Source organism: Pelophylax lessonae (assembly GCF_965119305.1).
Source record: "Pelophylax lessonae genome assembly, chromosome: 3".
NCBI classification, from domain to species: Eukaryota; Metazoa; Chordata; class Amphibia; order Anura; family Ranidae; genus Pelophylax; species Pelophylax lessonae.
The window spans coordinates 478,697,609-478,716,598 of NC_138770.1; the positions used below are offsets into that span (position 1 = coordinate 478,697,609).

An 18,990-nucleotide genomic window follows, 5' to 3' on the forward strand; every position below is an offset into this window, starting at 1 on the left:
CCATTTTTTCTCGAATCCTACCTAAATTGTTAAGCAGACCATATTTTATGTCTGTTACTATTTTTTTTTTTTTCCTATATACTGCTTTGTGACTGGGCTGCCTGTAGCAGATGGGGAGTTTGGCTGCCCCTAGTCTAGTGCTTTTATTTTTGTGTCTTATGTCCTAATCCTGAAGGTGGTGCTATGTTACCCAATGGTCAAGATCTAAAGATCTTGACCGTGTCCTTAAGTGAACGCAAAGAAAATAATTTTACAAGGAGTATAAAAAATCCTATGTTTTCATTTAAGGTCAGTACAGCTCCTAAAAATTATTTATTTATTTTTTTTTTTTCTACGTAGGTGGTTGGAGAGCGGAAAATGTCAACTGAATGTCTAATGAACCCAGATTTTTTGATAGAGTTCATTGAAATGTATCGATCTTTACCTTGCTTGTGGAGAGTAAAGTCATCTGATTATTCCAATCGACAAAAAAAAGCAGAGGCATATGACAAACTGCTCAGTCTTTGCAAGTCTGTGTGCCCTACAGCAACCCTAGAACTTGTTAAAAATAAGATTGCAAATTTACGAACAGTGTTCAAGAAGGAATTAAAGAAAGTGGAGGCTTCAATAAATGCAGGTGCTTCAGGTGATGAAATCTATATACCACGACTGTGGTATTTTGATCTTCTGAAATTTACAATTGACCAGGATGTGCCAGCTCCATCTATGTCCCGGTTTCCTGATACCTATGAGGTGCAACAGGAGGAAGAAAACACAGATGACAGCTTGGAAAGCACCAGGGAAGGTGCAAACTTGTCCCAGGTATAAAACTCCATTCTTTCATTTGATATTTCACTGTTTATATGGACTTGTTTTGTATAATTCACACACAGGACTAAACAGAACTCCATGCAAACAGGTAAATAAAAGCTGAAATACATATATTGTGCTATTTTACCTAAAAAGTAAATTATAATTATTTAAAAAAAAATGTGAGTTGCTCAACACTGCATAGTGAAGCAGCTGACCCCACTATTATGTGCTTGGGCTTCAAGTTTCGTGCCAACAGTGGTAATTGAATCAGCCGTGTAATGTTGCCTTTTTGTTGACAGTTTTTATGTATCCTTGATTGATAGCCTCAAGTACCTCCTCTTTTCCTCATAATTTTACTCATCTAGCCCTGCCTTTGTCCCTTTCTCCATTTCCCTTTTCTCTAGCACTCTTTTTCTCTCCTTGCTCAGCTGCTCCTCCAGTATCTTTGATACTGATCACTGTTTCCTGTGGCCCAGCTTCTTTCTGACATTCTTTAACCTCTTGTGTCCTCACTGGATCCACTTAATTTTGCTTTACTCCCATTCTACTCTTATTTGTGCCTCTGTTCTGGCTGCATTGCACTACAGTCTTTCTTTACTGAAACAGTCAACAGCACAGAAATGACTGCCCTCTTGCATTTGCCTGTTGAATAAAGTGTTTTTGTTACACTTCATATTCCTGATATGTGCCTGCTGTACCATGTACTGTTGTGATGACGTCTCCTGTTCTCTTTGTATTGCTTCCTGTGTGTGAAATCCCTGGTGTTTCTGCTAGTCCCCTATTAAAACTGACCACACTAAGAAGGAGAGCAAACCGTGGTCAGTTCTCTAAATAAGCTGGGAACTTAGTGCACTCTCCTCCAATGTTCAGGCTTGTCCTGACAGGACCCTGCTGTGTGATCATTTCTAAAGAAGGGTATTCATATTTTTTTTTTTTAATAGCTATACACAAATGCTTTGCCTTTTATTTTAAATTGTATGGGTTGTTTTGCAAGGTGGCAATCGCTTTAAGTGCTTAAAGCTGTTGATTCATGTGTTATTGTGTTGTTACTATAAGTGGTTCTTTCTCATTAGACCTCAGTATCAGTGAGCTATATATACTTTGTATTCTCACTGCTTTACATTATAGACACTCCTCTACATTCATACTCCAGAAGAGATTGATCAGCTTTGCTGCACTTGGTGGGCTAAAGAGCAAAAGTAAGACTGATTATGCTACAAAATTTCTGGTTGATTCCCAATTTCTTCCCTTTTGTACTAAAACAAAGCACAGTGTTGATATAAAACATGCTTCTGAAGAAATGTTAGGTGCATTTTTTTTGTGGACACCTTTTAAAAGTGCAGTAAAATTGTCTAAAAATATTCACAAAACTTTTGGGACCTATATACAGGGTTCGTACGGTCATGAAAATCCTGGAAAAGTTATGGGATTTTGACATGACACTTTCCAGGCCTGGAAAAGTCCTGGAAAATGACTAAACTTACTAAGTTTTGGAAAAGTCATGGAAAAGTGTTGTGCAACTATTTAATTTTGTCTCTGGGCCCCCTGTATTCTGTGGGAGCAGGGACAGTAAGTGGACTGTTTTCTCTGTTTCGGGTTTAGGCGGATTAATCAGCCGCACTGCACAGCTGAAGCCTGATCACTGGTCTCTTCAATATGAATAGACCGTGACAGGCTGGGAACTCTGCGGCGGATTGATCCGCTGAAACCTAAAACTGAGAAATCGTGCATTTACTGTCCAGCTCTCAGGGACGTACCAGCGGGGGGGGGGGCGTGCACTGGGGGGTGTCAGGCCGACTGCTTCTCTCCTGTGCTGTGGTATGTGCTATGGAATGTAGAAGCCGACTGCCCGTGCTGTGGTATGTGCTATGGAATGTAGAAGCCGACTGCCCGTGCTGTGGTATGTGCTATGTAATGTAGAAGCCGACTGCCAGTGCTGTGGTATGTGCTATGGAATGTAGAAGCCGACTGGCCGTGCTGTGGAATGTGCTATGGAATGTAGACTGCCCGTGCTGTGGAATGTGCTATGGAATGTAGACTGCCCGTGCTATGGAATGTAGAAGCCGACTGCCCGTGCTGTGGAATGTGCTATGGAATGTAGAAGCCACTGCCCGTGCTGTGGAATGTGCTATGGAATGTAGAAGCCGACTGCCCATGCTGTGGAATGTGTTGTGGAATGTGCTGTGGAATGTGTTGTGGAATGTGCTGTGGAATGTAGAAGCAGACTGCTTCTCTCCCGTGCTGCAGAAGATATTCTCTCTGTCTCTCTCTCTCTCTCTGTCTCTCTTTGTCTCTCTGTGTCTCTTTGTCTCTCTGTCTCTCCGTGTCTCTCTCTCTCTCTCTCTCTCTGTCTGTCTCTCTCTCTCTGTCTCTCTCTCTCTCTGTCTCTCTCTCTGTCTCTCTCCTTAATTATCAAGCAGCAGCCTAATAGACATATTAAAAGTTACCTCCAAACCAATATTACCCCTCCATCTTTTTCCCCTTAAAAAGAAAAATAAGAATGCAGAAATAATTAAGCCTCCCCCCACACACAGACACACACATATCCCAGATTAATTAACCCATCCAGTGCTGTAATAATTGGATTGGTGAGCTATTGGCTCCAGTGGTTAATGTGCAGGGATGACGGGTTGTTTATGCTGTTAATTACAAACTTTTATTAATTCAGTATCTTTTCATTATTATTAATTATAATTATTAATTCAGTATCTATTCAGTATCAGTGAGCTGCATTAGTGCAATCAGTGTCAGTGCAACCAGTGTTAATTAACCACTTTACCACTAAGTACTGTAATAGTACTGCGGCAAAGTGGCTCGTTCCCGTCTGACGACGTAGACCTACGTCGCCAGACTCCTCCCCTGTAGGCGGCGCTCGCGCGCCGCCGGAGGCGCGCTCCCGCTGTTTTCATTCACAGCGGGAGTCGAGCCAGGGGAGGAGCAGCGGCAATCGCCGCTGCTCTGCCCCGATCGTCGGGGATCTAGTGTGGAGATCCGCCCGCCTGTGTAAACACAAGCGGGCGGATCTCCTCAGTGACAGGGAGTGACAGATCGGAGTGTTCAGCATAGCTGGACATCCGATCAGTACCTGTCTCACACAGTCACCTCCCCCCCCCCCCCACACGTCAGTAAGCACCAGGCATACATTAACCCCTCCCTCTCCAATAAAGTTAACCCCTTCCCTGCCAGTGTCATTTTTACAGTAACAGTGCATATTTATAGCACTGATTACTGCAGTAATGTCACTGGTACCCCCAAAAGTGTCAAAAATGTCAGTCAAGGGTCCGATATGTCCGCCGCAATGTCGCAGTCTGGCAAAAAAAATCGCAGATCGCCACCATTACTCGTTAAAAAAAAAAAAACCACCAAAAATGACATAAATCTTTCCCTTTGTTAGTAAATGCAATAACTTTTGCGCAAACCAATCAAAATACGCTTATTGCGATTTTTTTTTTTTACCAAACATGGGTAGCAGAAAACAAATTGGCCAAAAATTTTTTAAAAAAATTGGTTTTTACATCTTTTTTGGGGGGAATTTCATATAAAAAAATGTGAAAAATATTGTTATTTTCTCACAATAAACGCTCTTTTTTTGTTTATAGCGCAAAAAGTAAAAATCGCACAGGTGATCAAATACCACCAAAAGAAAGCTCTGTTTGTGGGAAAAAAAGGACGTCAATTTCGTTTGGGTACGGCGTCGCACGACCGCGAAATTGTCAGTTAAAGTCGCACAGCGCCGAATCGCAAAAAGTGGCCCAGACGTAAGACAGCAAAATGCTCTAGTGGTAAAGTGGTTAACACTGACACTGGTGCCACTAATGCAGCAGAAAGGGGTTAATTAACTGCCACTGGTCGGTCATTAATGCATCAGTGACCAGTGGCAATACATTAACCCCCTCATGCTGCATAATACAAATACCATGGGTAATTAACCTTGCCTACTATTTTAAAAATAATTGGTGGACAAGAAAAATTATAGAGGGTCTCAAGTGCAGCCTCTAACACTTTCAGCAGCATATATAGCAGCACTAACAAAAATGTAGGTTCTGCTGCATTTTTTTTGCAGCATATTGCAATGCATACCAAAGAAGTTGAAGTACAGTAATCTCCAGCATTGGTGTCAGTGGCCACAATAATAATTCCAAACATTGGTGTCAATGGACACTGTAATTGGTATCAGTAAATACAGTAATAACCACCAGCATTGACGTCAGTGGATGCTATGATAACCCCCAACGTTGATGTCAGTGGATGCTGTGATAACCCCCATCGTTGGTGTCTGCGGACACCATGATAACCCCCGACGCTGGTGTCAGCAGACGCCATGATAACCTCCAACGTTGGTGTCAGCAGACGCTGTTATAATACCCAACGTTGGTGTCAGTGGACGCTGTAAAATAACCCCCAACATTGGTAAATGTCCCCCACCGTTGGTGTCAGTGTATGCCATAATAACCCCCAGCATGTTAGCAGACACAATTATAACACCCAGCACTAGTGTCAGTACTATTAATCCGCCACCCATTGGTCATGATAGAAGTACAGTACAGTATCTTTCAGTGCAGGGTTTGGAACACAGCGTGTTCCAGCACCCCGCTGCTATCTCTATTTATATGGTGCCCAATAGCCCTTGGGCCACACGCAGCCCATTAGCTGCGTGTTAGTCACCAGGGATCTAAAGGCCTTTTACTACCTACAGCTGTTTTATTGGGGGGGGGGTATTTTAGGGCCTAGTGAAGAGAGATATAAGCCGTTTTTAAAATAGGTACATAGTTTATATGGATCCAAAAAATATCTACTACATTCCCAGCGCTAGGCACCACAACCAAAATAATAGCTCACCATAAAAATGACTTCCTAAGAAACAAAGAGTATTATATTGGAAGTACTGCAAGTATGCAGCAAACAAAGGACCATAAATGCAGATGGAAATATCACATGTGCAAATATATTTAAAAGGATATAAATATACACTCAACAGCCATAACTTTATGATCACTGACCAGTTAAGTGCATGACATTGATTATATTTTTAAAATGGTATCTGAAAGTTAGTGGGATATATTAGGCAGCAAGTAAATATATTGTTGCTAAAGCTGATGTGTTAAAAGTAGAAAAAAATGGGCATCACATTTTGTTGATTATGAGGCTGCATAGCCGCAGGCTTTTACCCATGCTAACCCATGTCCACAGCCAAAAACACCTGCAATGGGCATGTGAGCATCAGAGCTGGACCATGAAACAATGGAAAAAGGTGGCCTGATCTGATAAATTCCTGCTTTCTGTTGCATCATGTGGATGACCAGGTGTGTGTGCGTCACTTACTTGGGGAACAGATGGCATCGGGGTCTAGTATGGAATGAAGGTATGCCAACAAATGCAGTGTGATGCTTTGGGCAATGTTCTGCTGGGAAACATTGGGACCTGCCTTTTACCTGTCAAGGAGGGGGCCACCATTTTGCTGTAGATTCATGCTCATTATTTTCCATTGACAATTATGGGCAGCCATTTTCTGTTAGTTCCCCATAAGAATACATGGGGCGGCCATTTTCTTGTAGTCCAGATCGCTGGACAGGCAGCAGGCATGGCACATTTGATCTAGCAATTACCCAGGCATTTTTTTTCTATTTCCTGTGTCAGATCGTTTTTACCTTCTGTTTAACAGAAAATTCCAGCAAGCCTCTTGAGTGGTTGGGTAATGTTTTTTGGGGTCCCCTGTAGGTTTTCCTTACTCACTCTGCTATCAGATTGTACTGGATTGGGATTTGTGATACTGCTAGTGCAGCGGTGGGATCGCGATTTTGCAATCTTTATAAAGTGACACTGCATTATTTAAAATCAGTGAAAAATGGAGTCCCAGGACCATGTTTCTCTATCGCTCATTGACAGACGTAGTCCTCGGTGATACAGCACCTTCGGGTTTATGTTGCCTCCACAGGAGTAGGACTAGACAGGAAATAAAATGCTCTGGCCACACCCCAGGGGCAGTCCCCGAGGGTATATCCTCTCTCTGCCACAGCAAATCAGTTTTTTTCTGTCTAGTCAGGAGTAAGGACCTAGATACCTTGCTGGGATCTTCGGTCCTGGCAGGATTTTTTTCTTTAAAAGATTTTTTAGACAGCTTTTTTTCTCCAGTGTTCCTGTGAGATCTTCAAGCAAGAAAGCTGAACTGGGCGACGGGCTGGATGTTGAGATCCGGTGGTCACCCTAGTTCAGCCTACGAGCGCGTGCAGGCCATAGCTCCGCGCTGGGTCGGCCGCGACATAGTCCCACTGGAGGGACTGACCCCGCGAGTTAAACGTCTCGCTGAAACGCCAAGGACCATGAGTCACGGCGTCCGTATTGGTCGACAGCCCTCCCGCCCCGGTGGAGAGGGGTACTGTCAGGAGTTGGTGCCCGCCTGGTTCCGGTATGGTGAGTAGTATGTTCCCCCTTTCCCCTGACGGGTCTTGGGGTGAACGCGGGCCCCTCTCTGTATGGTAAGGATGAGTTCCCCTCTATCCTATAACATGGCACAGATCCCCCTACTTTGAGTGTGATTTTTATGTGCAAAAAGCCAGGAGGCTTGGTTTGGGAGCTGACAATCTAATTGTAAACATGTTAAAAGATTGTAATCAGTGGCAGTATGGGAATCTTACTGTGATAATATAGTATCCTACCAGTCAGAAGCCACGGACATGTAGACTGCTTTCCAAGTCAAGTCTCCAGCAATAGCAGGCCTTCCGACAGCCATGCGGTCCGCCAGGGTCCGGTACCGCCGACCAGGCTAAATCCCCATGTAGAGAAGGTGTTGTGATGCTCTGCAGTCACGCCGCTATTCGGTACAACCGCCGCCATTGTTTGCTAGATCGCACGAGGCCGCCATTTTGGCGTAGCCTCGTGTCTCCAGCATGGGGGCGGCCATGTTTGAGGTGACCCAAACACCTAGTGGAGCTAGGGGAGGCGCCAGAAGGCGTGCAGAGGGGCGGAGCCGCCTCCTTTCTTCCTGGGCAGCCAGCCAAAAGACTTCCTGTTTGTGAAGACAGCGCTGTAACCTGTTGCAGTGAACTCTGAGCATCAAGTGGTGAGCCTGGGGGTCTATCTCTCTCTCTCTCTCTCTCTCTCGATCGATAGGGATCCCTAGCAGGTAACACTGAGGGGCTTTTGTGGCGCTGGGGGTCTGAAAAAAAAAAAAGTTTTTTATTTAAGTTTGGATTGTATTTTCCGGGTAGTTACTGGAATAATCATGGACCCTGCCACACAAATACCCCCACCTGTTTCCCTCGAGGGGGCCACGGGACCCGCCGGTGCACAGAGTATGGATGCATTTACAGCAGTTTTGGAGTCTATGGTGGCTCGGGTGGAGGCGGCCTGTCAGGGACGGGGGTCCAGAAAGCGACCCCCGCCTACCCCTATATTATCTGACACCTCTGACTCAGATTCAGAGACGGTCACTGCAGCTGCAGGTCCCTCTGCAAGGGCTGTTATCTCAGGTAAAGCTCCCTCAGACAGTGAGGAGGACGTTCATTCTTCCGCCATAATTCAGGAAGAAGCATTGGTGGACGCACTAGTTGTGGCGGTGCGGGAAACCTTAAGACTTGAGGTTTTACCGGCAGAGGCAACTGAAACAGAGATTCCCTTTGGTACTAACAAGCCCATCAAAACGGTGAAGGTTTTTCCTGTACCCAAGTGTTTTGGTAATAAAATTAAAGGAGAATGGGAGCATTCTAAGCGTACCTTTACTATTTCCAAGCGTATTGCTAGACACTATCCGTTTGAGGAATCCCTCATTAAGAAATGGACGGTACCACCAGTGGTGGATCCACCTATTTCCAGGCTGAATAAAGCCACGGTTATCCCAGTGGAGGACACTTCGTCCTTTAAGGATCCGGTGGATCGAAAGATGGAAGCGGAGTCCCGCACTATCTTCTCCCTGATAGGGTCAGCATTTAGACCAGTAATTGTTATTGGTCTAGTTTCCCAGACACTTACGGAATGGGCGAGATTGGTACGCCAAGACCTTAGGGGAAAAGATATCCCCCAGGGAACATCTGATTTGATGGAACAGATTATACAAGGGCTACAGTTTGTCTGTGACGCAGCCTTGGATGCTACCCCCCTATTAGGGCAGGCATCTATGTCAGCGGTAATCCTCAGACGTGTGCTGTGGTTAAAATGCTGGTCAGCTGACCTAGGTTCCAAAAAGACCTTAACGAATCTCCCCTTTCAGGGGAATCGCCTATTTGGGGCCACCCTAGATGAAATTATTAAGGATTCCACTGGGGGCAAGAGCACTTTCTTGCCACAGGCTGCTAAAGCTAAGGGACCTCGCAACAAGCGAGGACCTTTCTTTACCGCCCATAAAGGGTTCGCACGCCCGGCTGGAACAAGCGGAAAGGCAAGACTCCTCCAGGAGGGTTCAAGAAAGGCTGGTCGGACAAACAGAGGACCGACTCAGCCAAACCCGAAGCAAAGGATTACACAGCCTGAAGGTGCGCCCCCACCCGGGTTGAGGGTGGGGGGACGTTTTCACCGGTATTCAGGACATTAGATCGAGCATCGACTACTACTACCGGTGCGATTCTTCCCTTCCAACATTTAAGTACTACAGGGAGCGGTAGTCACCGTTCCCTGAATAGATTTTTTCCTTTACCTTTTCCTAAGATTAGTCTCAATTCCCCACAGGAATCGGATCTGGTTGACCAGACAGACCAAGAAGCCTCTAGCGGGGTGACTTCGGTCCCTGAGATTCAACCAGGAGAGATCACCGTTCCTGATAGGAATCAGGTGTCGGATAAATGTGTGGGAACAGAAAACGACCAGACTTTGTCGGATGGTCGGGGCCAGATAGCTCTAGGGACGCCTGGTTCAAATCCCGTCAGTGCCAGTGGTCCTAGGAATTCTAGGCTGGCCTCGTCAAGCCGGCCTGGCCGACTTGGACTTGCTAGTCGCGGACGATCCGTGGGAACTGCGTCTCAGGGAGTATCTGCGGTCTCGAGGACCAATCTACCATTGTGCTTTACAGTCGCTGGTTTTAATGGCCTGGCCATTGAGACCCAAGTACTGAAGGACAGAGGGTTGTCAGCTTCAGTCATTCCTACCCTTATTAAAGCAAGGAAAGCGACTTCCAGCAAGGTCTATTATCACACATGGAAGACTTATATCGCGTGGTCCGAATCTTTAGGATTTGCTCCACGTACCTATTCGGTGACTCGAATATTGGCTTTTTTGCAAAAAGGGGTTGAGCAGAAGCTAGCCTTGAGCACCATCAAGGGTCAAGTTTCAGCATTAGCAATCTTCTTTCAGAAACCTTTAGCTACCAAGTCCTTGGTGCGGAATTTCATCCAGGGGGTGCGGCACCTGGCTCCACCAGTCCGCGCGCCCTTACCGCCCTGGGATCTTAATTTGGTTTTGTCAGTTCTACAGAAACCTCCTTTTGAAAACATCAGGGAGATTCCCTTGCTTACTTTATCCCAGAAGGTGGCCTTCTTGGTGGCTATCACTTCTGCACGCAGGGTGTCAGAACTGGCTGCTTTATCATGCCAGTCCCCATACTTGGTGATTCATAGGGATAAGGTAGTACTCCATCCTAAGCCATCCTTTCTTCCTAAGGTGGTTTCAGATTTTCATCTGAATGAAGATATTGTACTACCTTCCTTGTGTCCTCAGCCCAATCATCATCGGGAACATGCGTTGCATTCCTTGGATGTGGTTCGGGCAATCAGGGTATACCTGAAGGCTACGGAATCGTTCCGTAAGACGGATTCACTTTTTGTGATCACGGATGGCCCCAGAAAGGGGTTGCCTGCATCTGCCGCGACTATTGCCAAATGGATTAGACAGACGGTGGTACAGGCTTATTCTATTAAGGGTCAGAGTCCTCCGTTCCCTGTTAGGGCGCATTCCACTCGAGCGCTCAGTACTTCCTGGGCCTTTCGCCATCAGGCATCAGTGGTCCAGGTATGTAAGGCGGCCACCTGGTCGTCAGTACATACCTTTACAAAATTTTATAAAATTGATGTCATGGCATCGGCGGATGCCTCATTTGGCCGCAAGGTTTTGCAGGCCGCAATTTGAGGAGACCAGTGGTCTACCTCGAGGGTTTTTTTCTGTTTGAAAATTTTTTTGTTGAGTCTCATCATTAAGGATGAGCATTGTAAACTTCTAGTTGGCACCGGTTGGGCCTTCTAGATTTGGATTTGATTTCCATTTTCCCACCCCTCATTTGTGATACTGCTCTGGGACGTCCCGAAGGTGCTGTATCACCGAGGACTACGTCTGTCAATGAGCGATAGAGAAAAATGGATTTTTGTAAAATCTTACCGTAAAATCCTTTTCTCTTAGCTCATTGACATACGTAGTACCCGCCCCTCTGTTTTTGAGTTGGGTTGGGTTAAATTCTCTAAACACTGCTTTTGTGACAACTGATTTGCTGTGGCAGAGAGAGAGAGGATATACCCTCGGGGACTGCCCCTGGGGTGTGGCCAGAGCATTTTATTTCCTGTCTAGTCCTACTCCTGTGGAGGCAACATAAACCCGAAGGTGCTGTATCACCGAGGACTACGTCTGTCAATGAGCTAAGAGAAAAGGATTTTACGGTAAGATTTTACAAAAATCCATTTTTCACCTACAGACCACCTTAGTGTGGCTGCGGGACCCTCTGGGTGGCAGTCTGTCTGCTTTTACAACAGTCTTAGAAAGCCTGGTGTCAAAGGTAGATTTTGTGTTCAAGAGTATTGATTGTCGCGAACGTCCGCTGCCTTCACCTCCATTGGTGGTGTCCTCGGATTCTGAGGCATATATGATTTCCCATCCGGATGGATCGGTGTCCTCGCATTCTGATGGTGAAGAGGACCTGTCTTCTTCAGCCGCCGTGCAAACACACTCATAGTTTCCGTGCGAGAAACTTTAAAAATGGCAGATGAATCTACAGCGCCAGGTACGCAGCTGTCTTTTGGCTCCCACAAAGCCCAGGAGTCAGGCTAAGTGTTTCCTTGTTCCGAGCTTTTTGACAGTATTGTTAATGAACAATGGCGGTGTAATGGAAATTACCGTTAGACCACAAGCTGATTCAAAGAAGAATTCATTTAATACTCGTATACGAGGAGAGAGGTTATATCGACATCCTTCAGTGAGCTTCTAAAACCCGTCTGGTTTGCATACGTGTCTGCTTGTCCTTCTATATGTTTCAGACATAGTTAAAATTAAAACCCCCCTCCTTTCTTTGGACAATGATTGACAGCCTTTAATATATCCTAAGGAAGGGGGTTGAACAGCAGTCTATTATTTCTAAACATCTGGACAGAGTAAGACATATAGTAAGTCTTTGTAAGTGTGAAAACGCCATATAAGGTCTTAACAAGGACCATATGGCAGGAAATGCTGTAGCCACTGTTTAAATTATTAGCAGAATCTGCTGAAATATGCAGTTCTAGTATAGCATACATGATTATAACACATATAATACATATAATAATTATGAACCATTCATAATTTCTTTAACATTCCCCCCTAATTATAATCCTTTATGTCCGGCTCATCAGCATCCTGGCTTCCCAGATTTTACCAAGATCCATCATATAGTCCATACATGAGAGATGGGGGCAGTGTCCTTGAATTCATCGTCATCTGACTCTGAACCAAATCCAGAGTATAGTTCGTTTGAGTTCCCTTGTAAGTACATAGTCTTTGTCAAAGAGGTGTCAATGAAACGTTGGAGGAGTCCTCGATCACAGGGAATGCAGCAGCAACCACACACAGTTAGCACTGTGGCGGCCATTATTATTGAAATCAATGCATTTTTCACCAGTTCACCCCACCTACCGAACCAAGTCTCAAAGAGTCCAGTTAAGGGGTTTTCCACCCCAGAATTTTCTGCTAGTTCCTCAGATAGCATCTGCAATCCTTGCAGAGCCCTCATTATGCTACCAACAGGAGTTGTATTGTTAGGAATGAAGGTGCAACAAAAAGTTCCAAACATCTTATACACACCTCTTTCCGCCAGCAGCATATCGAGAGCAATTTGATTCTGCCAGGCTACCAACGAAGTTGCATCCAGTTGGCTGGCTAGTCATTTAAGAGCGTCTCGGGTATAGTTCACAAACCTTTGCTGGTTATAGTAGATGTAATTTATCCAGTCAACATTCTTTTTGGGCTGTACCCATAGGAAGATGGAGGTGAGTCCGGCTAATACTTGGTTCTGTGCTTTGAACTCATCAGGGACTCCTCGTGGCACTCCGATGGAATCAACATAGACTCGGTTGGCAAACGATCCTCGAGGTGTTTTTCTTTTCATGCGAAAGTGGTGCTTCTCCAACTGAGGTATTTTTACTTCAGCAACTACAGGTATCCTATAGAAGGGAAGAAGCAAGTGTGTTAAAGCACAGCTCCCTTTCCACCTGGGAGGGAGTTTAGGCCTAAGCTTCATATCCCCACATAACCACCATACATCAGCTAATTGCTTCTCCTGATCTTCAAACCATGTCTGTTGGTAAGGTGAATTTGTGATAGGTACGTTCTGGGGCAGTAAGACGAGGGTATCTCCCCTACTTGTTGTCCCGTCTCATCCGTACTGATGAAACAAGTAAAATTTCCCGGAACTACTCTAATTAATGGGGGCACACTCTACATTTTAGTTGCCGGGTATAACTCCCGATCATTTTTGCACTGGTCATCTGTTACATTCTCTTTAAACATCATTATTATGCACATCAAATCTGTTTCGTCAGCCAGAAAGGGGACTGTTGCTAAGTAGGGTCGTGAGTTGGCACATGAAATACAATTTCCCTGCTCCTTACTTTTAGTAGTCCATCTAACCCATTCTATCCATTCATTCTTATCTCCATATCCTGTTTCAATACTTAGTTGTTCTTTGTAGGTAAAATCTGTTTTAAATAGGTATTCAGATTTAGTATTAGGAAGATTTAAGTCGGGGTTTACTGGGAGTGGTGTTGGAGGAGTATTAGGTGTGACTTGGATTCTTATTCTCATCAACAGGTCTGATCCGTAATTCCATGGGACAGCTATTCCTAGACCATAATCTCCAGTCAGTGCTTTTAGGTTTTTTAAGGTTACAGTCAAATGTTCTAGTCATAGCCCGCGTAAGTAAATTGACTTATTGACAGTCTGGATACCAAATTTTACTCTCAGGGACTACCATTCCACCTAATAAGATCATACCTGTCCATGTCTTAGTAAAATACCCAGGTTCTAATGGCTGTCTTTCCCTAAGCTGTTTTATCGCCCCTATGAGCCTATCTTGTTCCATTTTCTTCACCGGGTTTGAGACGAGTGGTCCCTATTGGAGTCACCCCCCTTTGTAGCCGGACTTAGAAATCAAGGCTCTGTGGGCGTTCCCTCTTCTGGCCCTAGATACTTTGCTTTCTTGCAATGTGATAGATGTATCCAAGGTACTCTTTCTGCTACTTTTACAGCTGTGGGTGTAGGCATTAGTACCTGATAAGGCCCTTCCCACCTTGGATCTGACCACTGTTTTCTCTTAATTATTTTGATCCACACCCAATCCCCTGGTTGCACAAGGATGCCCTGCTATGCCGGAGTTTTTAACCTGTAAGAGAATTCAGAGACAACACTTCCTTAGAATAACAGTTTTCCCATATAATTTGCTAGACCACTGTCCGATTCCTCATCTTCTCTAACAAATGGCCTAAGTTATGGGATGTCGTGCGGTCTCCCATACAATATCTCATAAGGTGTCAACCCCATTTCTGTGGGAGTTACTCTCATGCTTAGCAAGGCTATTGGCAGACACTGTATCCAGGTTTTATTTCAGTCTCTTCCATTTATATTTTCAATTTACCCTTTAAAATACCATTATGTCTCTCCACGGTACCTGCAGACTGTGGGTGATAGACACAACGGTTTTGTAAGTCACTACTGTACCATTTGCCGATCTGCTGTATTGTCAGATTCACAAAATGAGAACCATTATTATTATAAATGATAGAAGGGATCCTAAACCTGGGAACTATTTCCTGTATGATTTATCCTGGCCCCCTGACTGCTCATCAGGGTGTCCATACATATCGTGTGAAAGGGGTAAGGAGGCTTAGGGAACTGGCCTGTAGAGGTCTAAGTACCCCTTGCATACGATATCTATTGCAGGTTGGACATGTCAAACAAAAAAATTTTTAGTAATTAGTGAAACCATACGTTGCAAACACTTTGATAACCATCTGTACCATCCCCCCTTTTGAGACATGGCTTTGCCCATGACTCAATAAGGCTGCATATCTAAACAAGGAGGAAGGCAAGATAGGTTTGCCTTCCGTACTTGTGTAGATACCTTTCGCCTGTGTCGCTCCTTTTCATAACCATTTTTGTTTTTCGCTTTTAGGTGCTGTTCTCTGCATTTCTGTCAGCCAGGTCTCATCTATTGTTTTCTGTATTTCTACTGGTTTAGCAAGATAGGAGTGTGTTTCCTGTTTACCTCCAGCTGCCTCTTTCTTTTTTTTTTTTCCAATTTTTTTTTTTCCAATTTTTTTTTTTCTAACAAGATCAGCTGCCTCTTTCACTGCCTTGTCTGCTAAGGCATTCCCTTGTGTGATAGGATCTGTCCCTTTCTTATGGGCTGTGCACTTGCATATCGCTACTTGGATTGGCTTTTGTACATGGTCTAACAGGGCAAGAATAAGATCTCTGTGTAAAACGGATTTACCTATTTATGTGACCATACCTCTATTCTTCCATTGTTGTGCAAACACATGTATGGTGGAAAAGCATACACATATATATATATATATATATATATATATATATATATATATATATATATATATATATATATATATATATACATACATATGTTGAAAGCACATATAGTGGGAAAGGCATATTGGCTCTCTGTGTATATAGTCACCTTTTCCCTTTACCCAAGTTACATGCCCTTGTTAGAGCTATGATCTCTGAATGTTGGTCATATATTACAACAGCATACCCTGTTTGATTTGTACCTGCATCATTTTTCTTTACACAACCCATTAACCAAACAAATAATAACAACATTATAATAACCCACCCGTGTGGTCTTTCATAAAACATATTCTTTCATCAATTTAAGTTATTCGGTCATGTGAACCCCCTTCAATGGGTGTAAGCATAAGCGATGTGAGGTTGCCCTAAGAGAGTTTTCATACATGACAAATGTCTTGCTGGGGGTAAATAAAAATGTTATCCTGGAGTAAGATTACTGAAATGGCATATAAAACCCTCAGAACAAGAGGGTGTAATAAAGCTATTGTTTTTATAAAAAAAAAAAAAAAAAAAAAACTTTTTCATAATTAGAAAACTCCAGGACCTATGCACATTATACACAAAGATTATACATCACCATTCATACTGAGTAACGATCACAACCTCTTACTCAAACCCAATTATACAGATCTTGGTATACTTCAATATAATCACTATTAAGAACAACATAAAACAGACATTTCCAGTAATCATCTTCCGTTGTCCTATCTCACACTGTCACTCTTAGAACATGCTACACAGTCTCGTATTTCACACAGGATGTGTTGAAATGAAGGAGGGGGGGGGGGGGGGGTTCTGCAAATACAAGCAGGCTTTTCTCATCTACTTTCTCATACAGCGGAAAAGCAAGAACTCATGTTAAGTCAGTCATACTTCAACCTTATACTTTTCGCTCTTTATTTATGTAACATTGTCATTTTACACAGACAACACAACATGCATTAAACATCTTTCTTAAGGGGTATCATTTTTAATAGGGTCAAATAGAACTCTTTTTTTACGGGTGCTTTGTACTTCACTTACCGTTTTTAGTACCCTCCTGAAAGGTGTACTCATGGAGTACATTGTGTGACCCAATTAAGGTTGAAAGACTGGATTCCCTTTATTGTCTGTTGTTCAGGTGTCATATGTACCCAGTCGATCAAAAGTTCTCCTAACTCATACCAATCTAACGAGACATTCCGAGTAATTGATACATGGGGTATAATTCTTCCCCTATGTAACTTGAATATCTCATCAGGAAGGAGACAGGTGGCCACACTGTTTCTCTCCTGATTCAAGTATAACATTTTCAACGTAATTCTGACCCCTAAGAATTTACCCAATTTTCTTTCATAATCAACATCCGTTCCTATGGAATGTTTAAAAGACATAATGCAGTGTAAATTATGTTGAACCTCATAACTTTTCCCTTTAACCTTTTCTTCTGCTATTTTGAGAATGGGTTAATCAGACACTCTTCAGATATCACAATTTTACACTGTTTGTTTTTCTTTTGTTTGTGGGTCTTCCACAAGAAGTTTTTTTAGACACATCTTCACATATTACGAGTACCATATTCTCAACATTAGCTAGCTATGAACAATTTGGACATACACACATATCTTACGTTACTGCAGTTTTATAATCTGAGCAGTCAGCTTATCGTTTTTAATATCCAACCAAGTCTCATTGCTCTGAAACTTCTGAGTCTAAGCCAGATCTTCTATTTTGTCAATTATTATATAATTTTGTTCAGGTGTATCTATGGGCTTAATTACTACACAATTTCCCATTATAATATATGAAAACGCATCACTGATCTTACTTTCCGCTCAAAATGTACTGTGGAATCAGACAATGAAGTGTAGTGCTTGTTACAGCCTTATCTTCCCTTTAGAATTTCTCCCTGTTCCCCTTCCCCCATCATTCTGGCTATCTGGGAGTTGTTGTTCTATGTGTGAGCAAAGACACAGTAGGATTCAGTTGTAAATATCTCTCTTCTGTAGTGGGAGGGAGGAGTATATGGCAGGCAATTTAATTATCCCACCCTTAAATACTTTATGTCAAATCTGTATTCCCTGAAAACCCATGGGAGTGCTAAATTATTAGTTGACAGATCTACATTAAATCATACGAGAGAGAGAGATTCTCATAGCACCAGCAGACACCTTTTCTTCTTTTTTTTTTTTTTTTTTTAGAAGTTTAACACTTAAAGACGCAGACACCACAATAAATCTATTCTGTCCAAACTCAACTCAAATAACATATATACTTACTTATTTCTTCTTGTTTCACACATCTCTGGTTCATTCTCACACAATTAACGTTGGCCTTTTTGGCGTGCGCACGGAGTAAGTTTAGCTTCTCTCACACAGACACTTATGCACAATACTTTTGTTAGCTCGCAGACATACACAGACTCTGAGCGGTTTCTTCAACCCTCCTAGTTCTGTGTTCTACTAAAAAGTATTGACATTCTTAGGCTGGCCACACATGTTGAACTTTTGTTGTCCAATTTTCTGTTAGATTCACATCAAACCGAGCTGAAGGTAAATCCCAAGAAAACTGGACAGAAAATTGTAAGAGAATTGTATCATGTATGGTCAGACCTATATTTATACACAATATTTTTGTTATCTCGCAGTCAGACACAGACTCCATAAGAGTTCTGTGTTCTACTAAAAAATATTGGTATTCTAGACACCTATACACAGTCATGCAATTTTTATATTTGATTCAGAGATATTTATGTTGCCTGCACAGGACTTTTTACAGATTTACAAGGCTGCTTTGGACTTAAAAGTCCTACAAATTTCCTGTCTGCTGCCTGGCACTTATTAGAGACCATACCTCTGTATCAAGCTAAGACAGAGACACTTAAGACAAACCGATATGCAGTTGTTTGATCTCATGGATATTTATGTTGTCTGCACGGGACTACTTTACAGAGTTACAAGGCTGCTTTGGACTTAAAAGTCCTACAAAGAGGGGCGTGGTCTGGACATGGCCGGCTGAGGCTGTGTTTTCTCTGAGCTCCGTGCCTGCTTGTGCCTAACCTAGCCTATACAGTTCTTCTCCCCCTCCCCGGCTCCCGCTCCCATGAGCAATATGGCGGTGGCCTGCTCCTTGCCGCCCTCTGCAGCGTCCTCGGCTGCCTCGGATCTCCTTCCTAGCACCCCAGCCGCACTCCGGTCGGGGGGATCCCGGTGCCGCATTGTTGTCACAGCGGGTGGAGGTTGATGAGGAACTGCGCGCCATACTGCACGCATTGCCCAGCAAGGCGGACATTGAGACCATTGTGGGCCGCCTGGAGGCGACTCATCAGCGAGCTGTTCAGGCAGTGAGGGCGGAAGTACAGCAAGTCACGGAGCGTGTGACAGCCGGAGAGACTGCTCTCACAGCTATGGATCGCCGCCCTGGAGGCAGGTCACCAGGCACAGGCTAACTCGACTACCGCCATGCAATTAC

General features: G+C 43.7%; 1 protein-coding gene across 1 annotated transcript in view; it reads left to right on the forward strand.

The window, feature by feature from the left end:
* The first annotated feature begins 330 nt into the window (after positions 1-330).
* LOC309551770 (uncharacterized protein) overlaps positions 331-18,990 on the forward strand; it is a 216,763-nt gene continuing 198,103 nt past the window's right edge. The window contains exon 1 of the mRNA XM_082252462.1: positions 331-801. Coding sequence (XP_082108588.1) covers positions 358-801 — 444 coding nt within the window. The 5' untranslated portion in view covers positions 331-357. The remainder of the gene's footprint in view (positions 802-18,990) is intronic.